The sequence below is a fragment of the Ciconia boyciana genome, chromosome 8 (assembly GCF_034638445.1).
Source record: "Ciconia boyciana chromosome 8, ASM3463844v1, whole genome shotgun sequence".
Taxonomy (NCBI): Eukaryota; Metazoa; Chordata; class Aves; order Ciconiiformes; family Ciconiidae; genus Ciconia; species Ciconia boyciana.
The window spans coordinates 45793236-45807288 of record NC_132941.1 but is presented as its reverse complement, the minus strand read 5'-3'; the positions used below and the strand labels follow the sequence as shown (position 1 = coordinate 45807288).

At 42.4% G+C, this 14053-nt stretch overlaps 1 protein-coding gene across 2 annotated transcripts in view; it reads left to right on the top strand.

Moving 5' to 3' along the window:
* Nucleotides 1-14053, top strand: part of ANTXRL (ANTXR like) — a 63139-nt gene that overhangs the window by 5873 nt on the left and 43213 nt on the right. The window contains exons 2-9 of one of the 2 annotated variants that reach the window (XM_072869733.1): nt 6865-6936; nt 7072-7143; nt 9345-9426; nt 9533-9566; nt 11518-11597; nt 11712-11780; nt 11984-12064; nt 12172-12232. In XM_072869733.1, coding sequence (XP_072725834.1) covers nt 6865-6936; nt 7072-7143; nt 9345-9426; nt 9533-9566; nt 11518-11597; nt 11712-11780; nt 11984-12064; nt 12172-12232 — 551 coding nt within the window. The remainder of the gene's footprint in view (nt 1-6864; nt 6937-7071; nt 7144-9344; nt 9427-9532; nt 9567-11517; nt 11598-11711; nt 11781-11983; nt 12065-12171; nt 12233-14053) is intronic. The other variant, XM_072869734.1, reaches the window with a different exon arrangement.

Sequence of the window (14053 nt, the reverse complement as noted above, 5' to 3'; positions counted from 1 at the left end):
GCTGCCTATTGAGATTGAGAGGACTTGCTGTCTGAATAAAAGTATCAGCTTTGTTCCTTAGATGGCATTGATTACAATATGTGTATATTTAAAATTGGTTGTGTCTCTCTGTCTTCCTCCTTTTCTGTCTGACTCCCCCCCCCCCCGCTCCCCTCTTATAATGTAACCACATCATCTACATGACACCTCTCATACTCTCCAGCTGCCCAGAAGCAGTATCTTTACTGTTTTCAAAACATAATCTGTTGGTATTTTGCCTTTGTATCTTTCTTTGTTGTGGGTATATTGCAGCCAGTGCTGTGATTTTCTTACAACCAGGTATAATTGCTTGGAATGTTCCAAAGCAAATTTTTATTCGGCTTCAGACATACCTATGTTATTGGAACCAGGTTTTATTTGTTTGTATTTTGTCTGATATTATTCTGCCAGATTTGCCTTTTGGCAGGAAAAAAATATTCAGGAAAACCAATTCTCCTCCCCTCTGCCCCAAGAAAAAAATTATTTATAAAACACAAGGCAAAGCTAGTGGGTAGTGGTTATTTGACATAAAATGTGTACAGTTAACAGGAAGAAAAAGCCATGGCAGCTTGTCATTTGCAGTCTATTTATGCATGTAACTAAATCTGATTTATTTGGGGCTTGAGCCAAGGAAGTAAACCGTAAGATTCCCACTGACCTAGGATTTTGGTTTGTGTGCGCTCAGTGATTGAGAATTTCATTACTTTTGTCTGAGCTTGCAGGCCAAACGCTGCTGTGAATGGTGATTTGAGTTTGTGTAAGGCGTAGTAGGACTGAACCTTTTCATCTCAAACGTGGAGAAGATGCATTGACTCCTGGGAGTTATTAACAGTGCAAAGAGCTGTATCTCCCTGCTCCTGGTTAGCATTTGCACCTTGTTAAGAGTGTTGCGGGGTGACTGCGATTGAGCGCTCTGCTTCGCTCCCCGTGTTGTGCTGAAGAGGACCGGGATGCTGAGAGTGGGTCTTCCAGACCTGGTGCTGCTCAGAGCAGCTCTGGAGCTTTACGGGGAGATCTGAAGTGGTTGGATGCAGTCTGAGCCTGGCTTCTGAGTTTCACTTTGTGCTCTTTTGGTGCCTGGGTATGTAGCAAGAGCTATAGCACCTGGTGGATAGGATTTGTGGATTAGGTGGATTACTGTAGGAGCAATGGGCAATGTTTTGAGGGCTGACTTACAGAAGTCAGTAATGTTGCTGCAGATTTTCTCAGTAGTTTTACAGGAGAAAAGCTATCTGTAAAATTAATGGTTTTGGTCATGAAACCTTTTGGATTCAAGTACTTTGGGTCCTGTGCTCGAGGCGCTGGCCTAGGACTAAGAAATCTATTTTCCAGTCACTTCTCTGTATCTTCCCCTCCCCATTCCAGCCCTTGTCTTATCCATTAATGTTACAAGTACTTTGAAGCGAGGGCTGTCGCAGAATGGCTGTCTCTGCCAGTGTTTCTAATTGCCTTTGGAGCAGATAATACAAACTAGTCCTTCCTTGCCTGGATGAATCACCCAGTCAAGGTCCCTTCCATGCTTGCAAGAAGCATTGTTTGGGAGAGGAGGATTCTTGTCACTTTGAATGCTCTGCTGGCTCAGAAGGGAGCAGAGGGGTGGATGAACATGCGTGTGCATGGCTGAAACCACAACAAACTAGATGCCCCAGGGTTTGCTTTTATTGCAGAGCCATTATTAGCCATGTGCAAGAATTCTGTTGTCTACAGTGTGGTTGTGGCCACAAAGAGCTCTCCAAATAACAACAACAAAGTGCCACGTTTCCGAGCAATGGCCCATATACAGGGCCACCATTAGCTTGAGGGGATAGAGACTTGCAGGGACCTGCAAACTCAATGGATGTTGTATTCCCCTGACACCATACTCAAACTGAGCCCAGCATCAGTAATAATGGGTCTGTTTCTTGTTCCAGGATCTCTGGAATTGCTGCCTTCAGCTAATCTGTAACAGAGGCAACCGTGCGGGGGCAGGGGGGGTGGAATAGGACAAGGAACAGCTCTGTGTCTTCAAGGGGTTTCACTTTCTCACTTTCAGCAGGGAGGAAAGGCTTTGGGTCTTGCTGCCTTCTCTCTGTGTACATGTGGTAATAAAAATATTTACTGTTTGGGTAGTGCTGGGGTATTAACTTTCACTGCTAAGCTGCAGGTCTGATGTACATTGCACCAGGTTGATCTGTATAGGCTCCTGCCAGTGAATTTAGCTGTGACTGTGAATCACACATGTCCTAGGACAGGCACCTTACAACTGACCCTCCTGGTTTTTGTCTGCTGAAGTAACTGGGCTGAAAGTGGCACCCCATATGCCAGGGCTGTGCTGCTTGACTTCTCTGGGCTCCAGCTTCCACTGCCTCTGGGAGCCTGTTAGGAAAAAAGAGGAGGTTTCCAGCCTGTCTCACGCTTCGTCGTCTTCTCAAACAGCAGTGAAATCCCATAGATAGAGGCAGATACGACTCTAACATGCTCACTGTTTTTATACTGACAGAGCTCCGCTAAGCTAGAAGGAGTCACTCCAAAGTAAGCAGGAGCAGAATCAAGCCTTGCAATCACATCACTTCCTTTCACCCCCAGAAATACTCACTGACCTCCTCTTTTCCCCTCCCATCAAGTGGTAGCAATGTGAAATTCAGGAAAACAGCAGGAGCTGCAGCAGCAGCAGCTGCTGCTCCGAGCTGAGTCCCGATGAGGCCGGGAGCACATTCCTTCCTATGTTGTGGCTTGCTGACTCTTCTCTTTGTCTTGTGTGTAATGGGAACAGAGCTCGTGGAGCGGGGAGCACGCTCGCAACAAATGGCTGCTGTGGCTTTTTTCACTTCACTTGGGCCTAATTCTGATCCCAATTGCGTAGGTATCAACCTGGGGAAATTCTGTGATTTCTCTGGACCCGCTCCAGGTTCACCCCAGCGGAACCAGCAGCAGAAACGTTTCCTGCGGTGCTCCGGCTACCCACAGCAGCTGTTACTGCTTTGCATTTTCCTTCGCCATGAGAATTATGTAACCTCCGAGGGCTGAAACCTCCCTGTCCCGCAGGACTCTGAAAGGCACACGAACTGCTTTTAAGCTGAGGGTCGCTATCCACAGAGGTCTTTGGCTTGTGGGGCTTGGTACTCTGCAGAGAATGTCAGGCTCACTGGGCTTCTTCAGCGGGAGAGTGCGGGGAGGAAGCCTGGGTGAGGGTGGACGAGTGCGTGTCTCGCACCCAGTAATTTTTCCGCACAGTGCTGCTCTTTTTTGTGCTACATTTATTCTTTCCTCGTTATTTAGAAGTCTTCACAGTTCCTCTGAAGTCTTACAGGAGTGTATCATTTGATGGCCAAACAGGCCAGGCAAGGAATCTGTTTGTGGTTATTTACTGATGGCAATTCGAGACAACATGCCAGCTTTGTCTGAGGCTCCTATTAGCACAGGAGCTTAGTTATTGTAAGGTTCTAAGGGAAACAATAAAAGCACCAAAACTGCTGTAAAAATCATGCTGTGTGCATATCCGTGTATGTGTGAATAACCTGTGGTGTAGGGCATCACTGAAAGACCTTGGGCTTTCTCTAGTCTTGGTAACTGTGGAGTTAAAAATGAGTATGGCTTTCAAGCACTGGCCATGGTCAGAAAGGAGCTTAGAGTATGCTTGGAGCCTCCCACTTGCCATGGGAAACGCAGGCAAAAACCTCCTAGTCTGATCCAGCCATGAAGGGCAGCAAGTTAGTTTATGCTGCCAGCAAAAGTGATTCTGCAGTGTGAGAGATAAGATCCCAAAAGCAGTGAAATGCCTCAGTATTTTCAGTAGTGTTGGGCAGCTTCTGTTTTCAGTGTTGGGAGTCATATTTGACAGCATTTGGCAACTTAGTATATCGTTTAGCAAACATTTTGTTGTTGTAAACTTTTTTGTTAGATCTGCCATTAAAACTGCTGTTGCTGGTTTTGTGGGTTCAGGCCTCTGGGGCAACAGATGAAACTATATCAGGGCAAACCCTGGCAGCCTCCAAAACACACACACACGAAACAGCAAATAAACAGACTTTCCAAACAGAGATATTTAGAGGCGAGTGGGAGGGAAGGGCGGGAAATCAGGTTCTTCTATAAGCCAGGCCACCCCCACTGGTGTTCATGAGAGGTTTGATGTGACCACCATCGGTGGCACTTGGGCATCATTTCCAGTGGGAGGTGACACACCTGGTCTTTCAAGAGATGTGGTGGAGAAAGTGATTAAGTGCTGACCACTTCACTAGTACTCTTTATATGAGATTTTGAAACAGTAAAATTTTCTTGCTCTATGGCTTGTCTGGCTTGCTTGTCTGGCCTTGACGCTTCCCAGCTGGTAAGCAACGGGTGGGTGCGGAATTCCTGCCAGGGGAGAAGGAGACCCGCCGCCATGCCGGCGTTGCACTGCTCAACAGGGTTGTAGCTCAGTGACGCAGAGCCGGGTGCTCTGGGAGCGCAGTAAGCTTCCTGTGAGGACTAGCCCATGACAGAGACCTCTCAAGCGTGGCAGGGGTGGGCATCTATAGATTTATTACAGCCAACTCTAGTACTCTTAGTCTCACTGGCTGTACCCTTTCCAAGAAAGGGTGTTTCATTATAGTCAGAGTACATGGAAGTGCACAGCATTAAGTTTATCTGTGCATTTTCACTTTAAAAGTCTTCATGTTTTTCCACCATTAGTGGCTTATGATTTTCTTGAATTTTCAGTGTCTAGGCTGTTTTGCCAAGCTGTTCTTTGCCAGAGGGGTAGATTAAAAAAAAAAAAAGGAGAAAAAAAAAAAAGAAGAAATTCTGACAGTCCTAAGAAAGTACTGGAAATGATGATTTGTTGCTGTTATAAAAGAAAATTATTCGTTGCTACTTTCTTTTTTGGATTGCATCAGTGCCTCTGCAGCTGGCAGTAGAAATTTGATACCTCGTCCAAAATAGGTCAGTCTTTTCCAAGTAAGAAACTGTGGCTGTTCTACGTAAGGAAGTGATTCCATTGGAAATTGCAGGAATTGGACTTAAGTGAGATGGCAAGCTCAGAATGAAACTGAAAGTGTGAACTCCGGGGGGGGGAGAATTAAAAAAAAAAAAAAAAAAAAAAGATTGGGAGCTGTAAATGCGTCTTGCATAGATTAAAGGAAAATCTGTTTGAGTTTAGCATGCTTAGAGATTTAGCCTGGGACTTGCAGAATTATAGGTGTTGGATTGCCTCAGATCCCCTCTGGAAAAGCAGTGCTTGAAGTACATACCTCACATCTGCATGGATTATTTTCTAACGATGTGAAAAGGGCTCATTTGCTAATAGTGCCAGCACCTTTCATTGGTGCTGTTCATGAATATATAATCATGTCTCCTCTGTTGCCTAGCACATATAAATCAGAGACTGCAGAGGATCCAGATCCTTGGTTCAAGCAGTTCCTGGTGCTTTGTTGCCCTCCCTCAGTGCCTGGCAGTTTCTTCATTCTCTGATAACCAGTTTGTTCTGTGAATGATTCACCAGTTCTCTAGCAGAGCAGCATGAAAGCACAGGGTTACACAAGCAAGCTTATTCTAGTTTATGTACTTCAGGGGTCTCCTTTCGGTCCTTGTCCCTTTATCTTTGCTCTTCTCCACTCCACCAGCACCGTTGGCAGGGCAGGCAGTGCCATATTATGTGGGCTTCTGTACGCTGATCTGTACGTCATGTACAGGGGCAGAAGTGACTGCCATAGGATTGCTTGGAAAGCCCATAGTAGAACTGAGAATTGTAACATGGGATCATTTTCTCCCCCCCCCCGCTTTTTAAAATCCATTTATACAGAAAAATGTCTAACAGCAGTTAGAGGAAACCTACTGCTTTACAATAGTTACATTTCAGAAATTTTTGTAGTTCTTCTGTGTGTCAGCCCCTGCGATCCTTCTCTACGTGCTGTTGTTTTATTTATCTTTCTGCCTAAGACACCTGATCCATGAGTTTGCCTGGCAAGGAAAGCAAATGAGCTGTTCTCTCATAAACACCACAGTCCTAGGAAGGGCTTTTAAAATCATTGACTTTTCATGCTTTGTAGCCTTTTTAAAGGCTTGAAAGTGTATGGCATAGATCCACATGGTAGAAATCACCTATCATTTACTATAGAGTTGCTGCGTGCAAGGCTCTGTTTGAGGTCTGAGTCCCACCAGACTGGGGGGGTCCCAGAGAATGTAAGACTAAGCAGAAAAAAGCCAGGGAGTGCCAGTAATGCAGTTTTATATATTGGGAACGGCAGCACAAATGTGTAAGTTTGTGCATGTAACTAAGTTGCCCAAGTTTTCACAAGAAATCTGTAATGGCGCCAGGGATTGACTGTCCAGAATGCTAGTCCAGTGAATTAGCTATGAGCACTGCCTTTCCCTTCGGAATTACTTCAAAAGCTTTCTCTTTTGAAACAAACAGTAATTCATGGAAACATTCTCCCACGCATTCTGGGAGAATAGGAGATCAGTCAAGACTTTCTGTGTGGCTGCAAGGGCCGAGCTGTGCTCTAGGAAAGTAAATAATCTGCAAGCAGATGACTTAGTGAAGTCAAATAACATGAATTAAACTAGAGGAAAATATTTAGATTTTATGTTATAAAAGGAACAGAAGCAGATGGAAGAGTTACTGAACTTGTTTCTAAATTGTATGGTAAACCATTTCAGACCTATCTCTACTTCTCTTTGAGTCAGTCGTTTTTGCCACGATGGTTCCTGTTACAGCTTCCGACACAACTGCTGTAGAAGCCTCAACAGAGTTGGCTGCCTTGTCTCCGTAGACCTTTAGGGAATTTGTCCCTAACCACTTTTGGAGTAGCCCAGGCTTAAAATTCAGAATGGAACAAGGAATTTCACTGTGAAATAGGATGAATGTAATCAATTATGTTTTTTATGCAGGTCTGGAAGTGTCAGAAATCATTGGACAGAGATTTACTCTTTTGTGGAAAGCCTAGCTGAGAAGTTCATAAGGTAAAGTTTTCTTAAGATGGTATTTTAATTTGCTATATATCTAAGTTATTTTTTCTTTCACTGCTTCTTAGCAAATGCAAATCTGCTGAGTAATGTGTATCTGTGATGGGGATCTGGCTTGTTCTTCTGTTTCAGTCCAATGTTGCGGATGTCTTTCATCGTTTTTTCTTCACGAGGCACTACAGTCATGAAACTAACAGAAAACAGGCAAGTACTCCACGACTTTCATCCAGAAATACCCTCCATCCCTCCTCTCAAGCAGCGAGTCACCCCAAAACCAGGATTCAGAGCTCTGTCTCAGTCCTCAGTGTGGCACCAACTGAAATCTTTTCCATCGTTCCCAACTGGAAAAGGGCTTAGCAGGCCTTTGGGTCTCCCATTACCATTTTTTCAGCCTTATAAGAGAAAGGCAGCACGGGGCTGTCCGTTCTTTCTAGCAGTATTTCAGGGAGAAACTGTGTTTCCAGTCAAGGATTCACGTACCTCGTTGCTGTCCTCAACTACCCAAATAAGGGTGGGTTTTGTGTAAGAGATCTCAGACGCTGAGTTGATGAGCAAAAGACTGTATGAAAGTCCCACAGTGCCCTTTGAAGTGGTCTGAAGCTCTGAGCTTCATGCCAGCAGCGGTCGTACCCAGTGCTGGAGCACTGCCTTGCCTGGCTATCGCACCCCTCTCCTGGGCTGCCTTCAGGCAGCACCCATGCCAGAGGTGGTTTGCACAGCCAAGCGACAGGCTTAAGAAAAAGAGTCTGAGGCTGGAGCAAAATTCTTGTTGCCACCTTCACAACCAAATTTTATTTAAAAAAAACCCAAACAACAAAACAAAACCAAAAAAACCCCAAAACAAAACAAAAAAACCCCACAAACAAAAAACCGAAAGCAACAGCAACAAAAAAACCCAAAACCCAAAAAACCCACCAAAAAAAACCCACCAAAAAAAAAAAACCAACAAAAACAAAAAACCCAAATAATTTTGGATGTGATTTGCCTCACACACGGAAATCCGTGTCATGGTGGTGTTTCTAAGTATTTTCGTTCATTTCAGCTTAAAGCCCTTGGTTTTGCTGCTGCTTCTGTCTGTGTGAGAGGGCCTCGGTAGTACAGTGCACCCTATAAATAAAGGGGGCTCTGGAGCAGTCTTGAAAGAACATCCCCCTGCTCCATTTTGTATTCCAGGGCCTCATCCAAAGCCAGAAACCCTGCCAGGGGTCTTGCATTTCTGCTGGCTCCACTGCGTTTTGGCTCAGGTCTCCATCTTGTATCGTGGTGACGGAGCTCAAACTTGCTTTCTTGTCCAGGGTGGATTTGCTCTTTGCAAGGTGGAAAGTAGACAGGAACCCTGTGGCAGTATGTTGAACGTGGTATTAAAATGTACCCTCTCCTAAACTCCTGTGATCCGTATGGATCACCACGTGTGCCTTTTAAGCTCATTTTATACTTTGAAAGGGTAAAAATGTGCTTTTTGCCTTAATGACATCCCCAATCCCAGCTCCTGATTTTACCTTCATCCTACATAGACTCCTGTTTCCTCTGTAATTGGGGTTGTGCCACCTAAAATGCCCAGTTGCAAAATGGAGCTTAGAGAGGCTCTCACTATCTTTTTAAAAAAAAGGATGCCCCGTAGCATCTGGGGCTGATGTTTGGACTTCCTGCATCTTGTCTGTTGAATATTTGTTTTGTGATTTGGCCTTATTTGTGTGCCATTAATATATGAAAACTTCGCTAAGGATCAGGGTCTTTTAGTGATAAGTGATCAATTAAATTATTAATTTCCCTGAGCGATCCTCTTGGTTAACAGGTATGTGTTTGTGGAGCAAGAAGCTATGCAACAGGGGTCATGGTATCAAAGTCCATCTCTTACCAGGGAGCAGTCTATGCCCCAAGAAGGTTGATCAGTCCCTGGTCTAGGATAGGAAATTCTCATCATTCCCAGCCTGTTGTCTTATCTTTTGGCCTCTGTCTTTATAATGGAAAAGTCCTAATCCCAACTGTCCTGATGATTGATTGAATACGGAGTTTTTATTTGTCCCATTTTCATGACAGGGTCGTAAGTTTTTAAACTCTCTTTCTGTCTGCAGTTTGTCAGAGTTGAATATCTGGTGTTTGGTTTAATTCAATCTCATCCTGCCTGACAGCGTACCAGAATGAGGGAGCAGGGCCAGAATTGCACCCTTAAAATGTGTTAGCCCTAACATTGTATCATACGTCTGGTTTTGTGCTCCCATGGGTGTTTGGCTGAAAAATTGTGTTTTTTGAAAAATCTTGGGTATACCAGTGTTTTAGCTGGTGTGTATGCACTCTGTGCAGTGTACTGACAGGGTGCATAATCTAGCTGTGGTACAGGAATATCTCAACAAACAAAACAGAACTTTTAATAAAATTGTTTTCTCCTGTTTTCTTATCCAAAGGGAAGCCATAAGACGAGGGCTCGACATTCTTCAGTACGAAGTGCCTGGAGGAGACACGTTCATGCATGAAGGATTTAAAAGGGTACGCATCACAGTTCCTCCTTTCTTTTGATTTATATATATATAAACTTTGCTTTGCTTGCTGCTGCTGTACTTAAGAGCTAACAATGTTCTACACTTCATTGCAGGCAAATGAGCAGATTTACCACGAAACCTATGGAGGTAGGCATTGTATATCACGCATCTTATATATCTGCATTGAAAAGACAGGGATGATAGTTCTTTATATGACCTGCAGTAAACCCGCCAAGAGAAGTGTTGGAGAAGGAAGTGGTGTTACACAATCACTACATTCCATTTTGACTACAGCTCTAATTTTAAATGCATGATTCATGGTTTATTAAGACCAGAGGAGACCAGTATGATCACAGATCTGACCCCGTGCAGAATACAGACCGAAGCATTAGAGCCAGAACTGCCTGTCCCGCACCCAGGGGACAGGAATACCCAGGTTTTCCTGCGCCCTTCTGTCCTGATGCACTCAGCCCTGTCTGCATCCTGTGCCCAAGCCCTCGTTCTCATTAGTGTAGGTGTGAATGCAATCAGCTAAGATTTTTGCATCAGTGTGAATGATTTGGGATCAGATTCTGAGTTCCTAAAATGTAAATTTTCACTAAATTTCAGGAGGGAGATGTATTTGTGTTTTTTGTCTGTGCCAAAAGAAGGCCTAATTAGTTAAACCAAACAATTCTTGCCTGGTTTGTACCCTGGTGTGAGGTTGTTCTCATTTGTGGGCTGATGGTCTCTGGAAGATGGAGAAATACATCAGTGCCTTTTTAATAAAATAGGCTGTGAGTGTAGAGTCTTCAGCAGCTCTGTGTGGCTTCTCAGACACTTCTGCCAGCGAAATCAAGTCCAATTGAAAACTATTTTACCTCTTCATAACATATAGCTAAGAACTAATCAACTATTTTGTAAGTTGATTAGGAAGGAAAAAGGAGTAGATGAGATCTGGATTTATAAGCTAAGATATCAGGGAAGAAACAAGTGTTCAAAAGAAAACAAAATAAGATCTCCAATTTTTCAGCCTTTTTCAAGCATGCCGGGCAGAAAAAAATATGGGAATCCAAGCTATTTTCTCCCCCAAGTTGCAGGTCATTTTTTTAAGATTTATGTCTGTGTCTGACATGACATGGAAAAGACTGCATGGCATAAGAAACCTGTCAGAACTAATCAGTCTTTAGTTTCAGACAGTATGGGGAAAGACACTTGAAATTGTAATGGATTATTTTGAAAAAATAACAAATACTTCCCTGAAAGTAACATTTATGTGTATTAGTTACTTTGCTTAAGAACTACGGATGCAGAATGGTTGATTGAACCATAGTTTGCACATGAATTTGGTTTAATTTTGTTAACATGTTGCATTTTTCTAGGTAGTATTGTATTCTATACTGCATTACATATATAGCTATCCAAAGTCTATGCAACCTTTTCACTTAAGCTTAGGTGGGATATGAAATGTCTTATCACAAGACATGAATTTTCTCCAATGGACCTGATCTTAAGATTTTCACAGACTCAGAATTCCTATGAACTTCGCTGACAGCTCTTCTTGCTCGAGAAGTGTAAGGGGGACTGAACCCCCTACAGAAGCACATTTCATGCTACGTTGAGTGGGGTTGCTCTTTGAAAGTCTGCTGGAGGGGAAGGTAGGATGGCAGGAAAGCTCCTTTTGCAGAGGCATCTCTTACCACAATCTCTGGGCAAGGTTTGTGCAGAGACATGTTTGTCAAGAGAAGAGAGGAAACATCACCTTCTCTGTGGATCCATTTTGCCACTTCTCCCCATGAAGGGTCTAGACATAAACTGGATAGGTGCTAAGTTTTACGCAGAACAGAAAAGTTTGTGCATGGACCTTGTTGGAGCAGTACTCCTCCTTCAGCGATGCTTGTGGAATGAAGGTGCACAGGTTTTGGCTTATTGTATGCTGTTATGCATCTGACCTTCAGCTGATGTATCTCCAATAAAGTCCATACAAATTAGGCTGAGAGTCTAGCCTTACGGGTTTGTATTTATTTGTCAGCAAAAAGGAATGCCTCACTGCAAACTTTCTTTTCACTGCTGAATCTTGTGTCATACATGTGCAATCTGTTAACTATCCTCCATGTAGGAGTTCGGACCGCTAGTGTGATTATTGCTCTGACAGATGGAGAATTGCAAGACGTTCAGTTTTATTATGCAGAACAAGAAGTAAGTCACCTTCACGTTTACCCAAACTACCTTATGTCAAACCTGTAGGCATTTACTGTTAGCTCCACTGATTATATGGCTTTGCACTTAACGGCAATTTTTTTTTCTATTTAGGCCAACAGAGCTAGAAGCTTTGGAGCTATTGTTTATTGTGTTGGAGTGAAAGATTTCAATGAAACTCAGGTAACTTTGCTTGCTTTCTTCTTGTTCTGTTTTTTTGTTATACTACTGCACAAGTAACAGCGTCAGATGAAGGCATTTATTTAATTACTTGAGGCATAAATAATTTCGTGTCAGGGTGATGTCTTTTAGCAAGTGTGAAAGGGCCCAGTTTTGTTCACTGTAATTTTGTTTTCCTCATGATTTATGATTGTCTTTCTTTGCAGCTGTCAACAATTGCTGACAGCATCGATCATGTTTTTCCAGTTACGGGAGGCTTTTATGCCCTAAGAGGAACCATTGATTCAGTAAGTTGGGTATTCTGAAACCCAGAAAAAGGCACCCTTTCCTGTATTAATAAAGCATAGATAAAAATAATTGATTACCAAAAATGCCATTATCTAAATTTTTTTAGATTCTTAAGAAATCTTGCATTGAGATCCTAGCGGCTGAACCATCAAGTGTTTGTGCAGGAGGTAAGTTTCCACAAGAACAGTGTGATAAGGCAAATGAATGGCAATGATGAAATGTCAGTAACTACCTAATGTGGTATCGGAGCTGAAGCCGGTGGATGTGTTAAAGCATCCCCTTGGGCCATGGCTAAAGCTCTGTGTGTCCCTTCTCAGCTTGAGAAAAAAATTGTGCTGATAAACACGTAGCTGCTGCGGCTGAATGCCAGCTTGGAGAGTTGGCTGAGGTAGCACTCGGTAGCACTCGGGGAACTGGGGATACTGCTTTTCAAAATATCTGAGAGAAGGAGGAGAGAGAAGTGATATGAAGTCAGACTGCCAGAGGTGTTTTAGGGTCTGAAGGCCGTGTCTCACAAATTTCTGGAAAGACTGCGTTCCTAGGATCTGCTAGGACTCGTCAGCAGTTAGAACAAGATTTTGCAAAACATTCACAGAAATTTCAGGTTTATTCAACCAGATGTAATTAACTGCATAGGCCAAGATACCTGATGTGTTTTCCAAAGTACTACTGTTTTATTTATTTGCAGTGAAAGGACCATTAGTGTATATGGTAAACGTGAAGAATCCCCAGAGGAGCTGTTGATAATTTCATGCCTTTCATGTCTAGTATATTTAACTTGGATTTGTTCTGGTTTACGTTAGCAATTCACTTGCTGTGGTTTTGTCTACTTAAGAGGCTATTGCAGCAGAGTAAGAGTGACACCGTAAGTTTGCTGGAAGGTACAGTTTACAGAATGGTTATTTAGATGTGATGTTACCGTCTTGTGTTCATTTCCTTATACACTGTGAAAATGAGCACATAAAAATAAAATAGCAATGATGCATGAAAGCTGACCTTGAAAGCAGATAAAAATAGGAAACTCAGGAAAAATCTAATAAATATCACAGAGAAGAGAAATTGTTCACTCTTCATTTCCACATGTCGATCACAATATGATCTTGCCCTGAGTAGTTCAATTTAAAATGAAATATCCTTGTATCTTTTGAATTATGCCTAAATATATAATTGTGGACTAGGCATTTGTGATAAAATCTCGTTTGTGGAAAAATTAAAAAAGGAATGATTTTGCTTTTAAAAATCTCCTTGTGGAGCTGATCAAAAACAATTTTAAAGCTTTGACATTTCAAAGCTTTCTTTATTTCATAGCAATAAATTCTTTCTTTTTTTGCTTGCTTATTGTATACCAGGCAATTTTTTGTGCAACAGCTTATTGCAAGCTTTCCTGTTTAACAAAAATTGCATTTAGCTACATGAAAATGTGAGCGTTCCAATAGGATGGATTTCAGTAGTATTCTTGTAATTGTTTGGAACAATGTTAAGAATATTGGAAAGTTGAATTTGAAACCATTTTTTCAAATGGAAATGTGAAAATTTTTTCTAAAGTATTTGAGAAGATAAATTTTCAAGAAAAGATTTGCTTTTCAAAAATGGATATATTTCAGCCAAAAGAGTAAAATTTCTTATTTTCAAAAGGAATCAGTTTGATTCCTGATTCATGAGTTCAAACCACTTCATTTTTTGCAGAGCTTGCTAGGTAACTAGTTTCTCACAAACGTGATTAAAAATACATGAGTACACTTCAAAATAGTTTGCCCTCCTTAAAAAAAAAATTGTTGCATTACTTGCATCTGTAGGAGGTTTTTGTTGTCTTTGTGGCTTTGAAATAAGACCAGTATAAATCAGGCAGAACCAGTTTCTGTGTATTGCTGCTGATGCAGCAAAATACCGGCACTTGTTCAACTTAAATTCTGAGGTTTGTTCTGTCCCTGTTGACAAAGCCATCCAGCAAAGGCTGGCACACAGTGAAGTGTGGTGCTGAATCACCA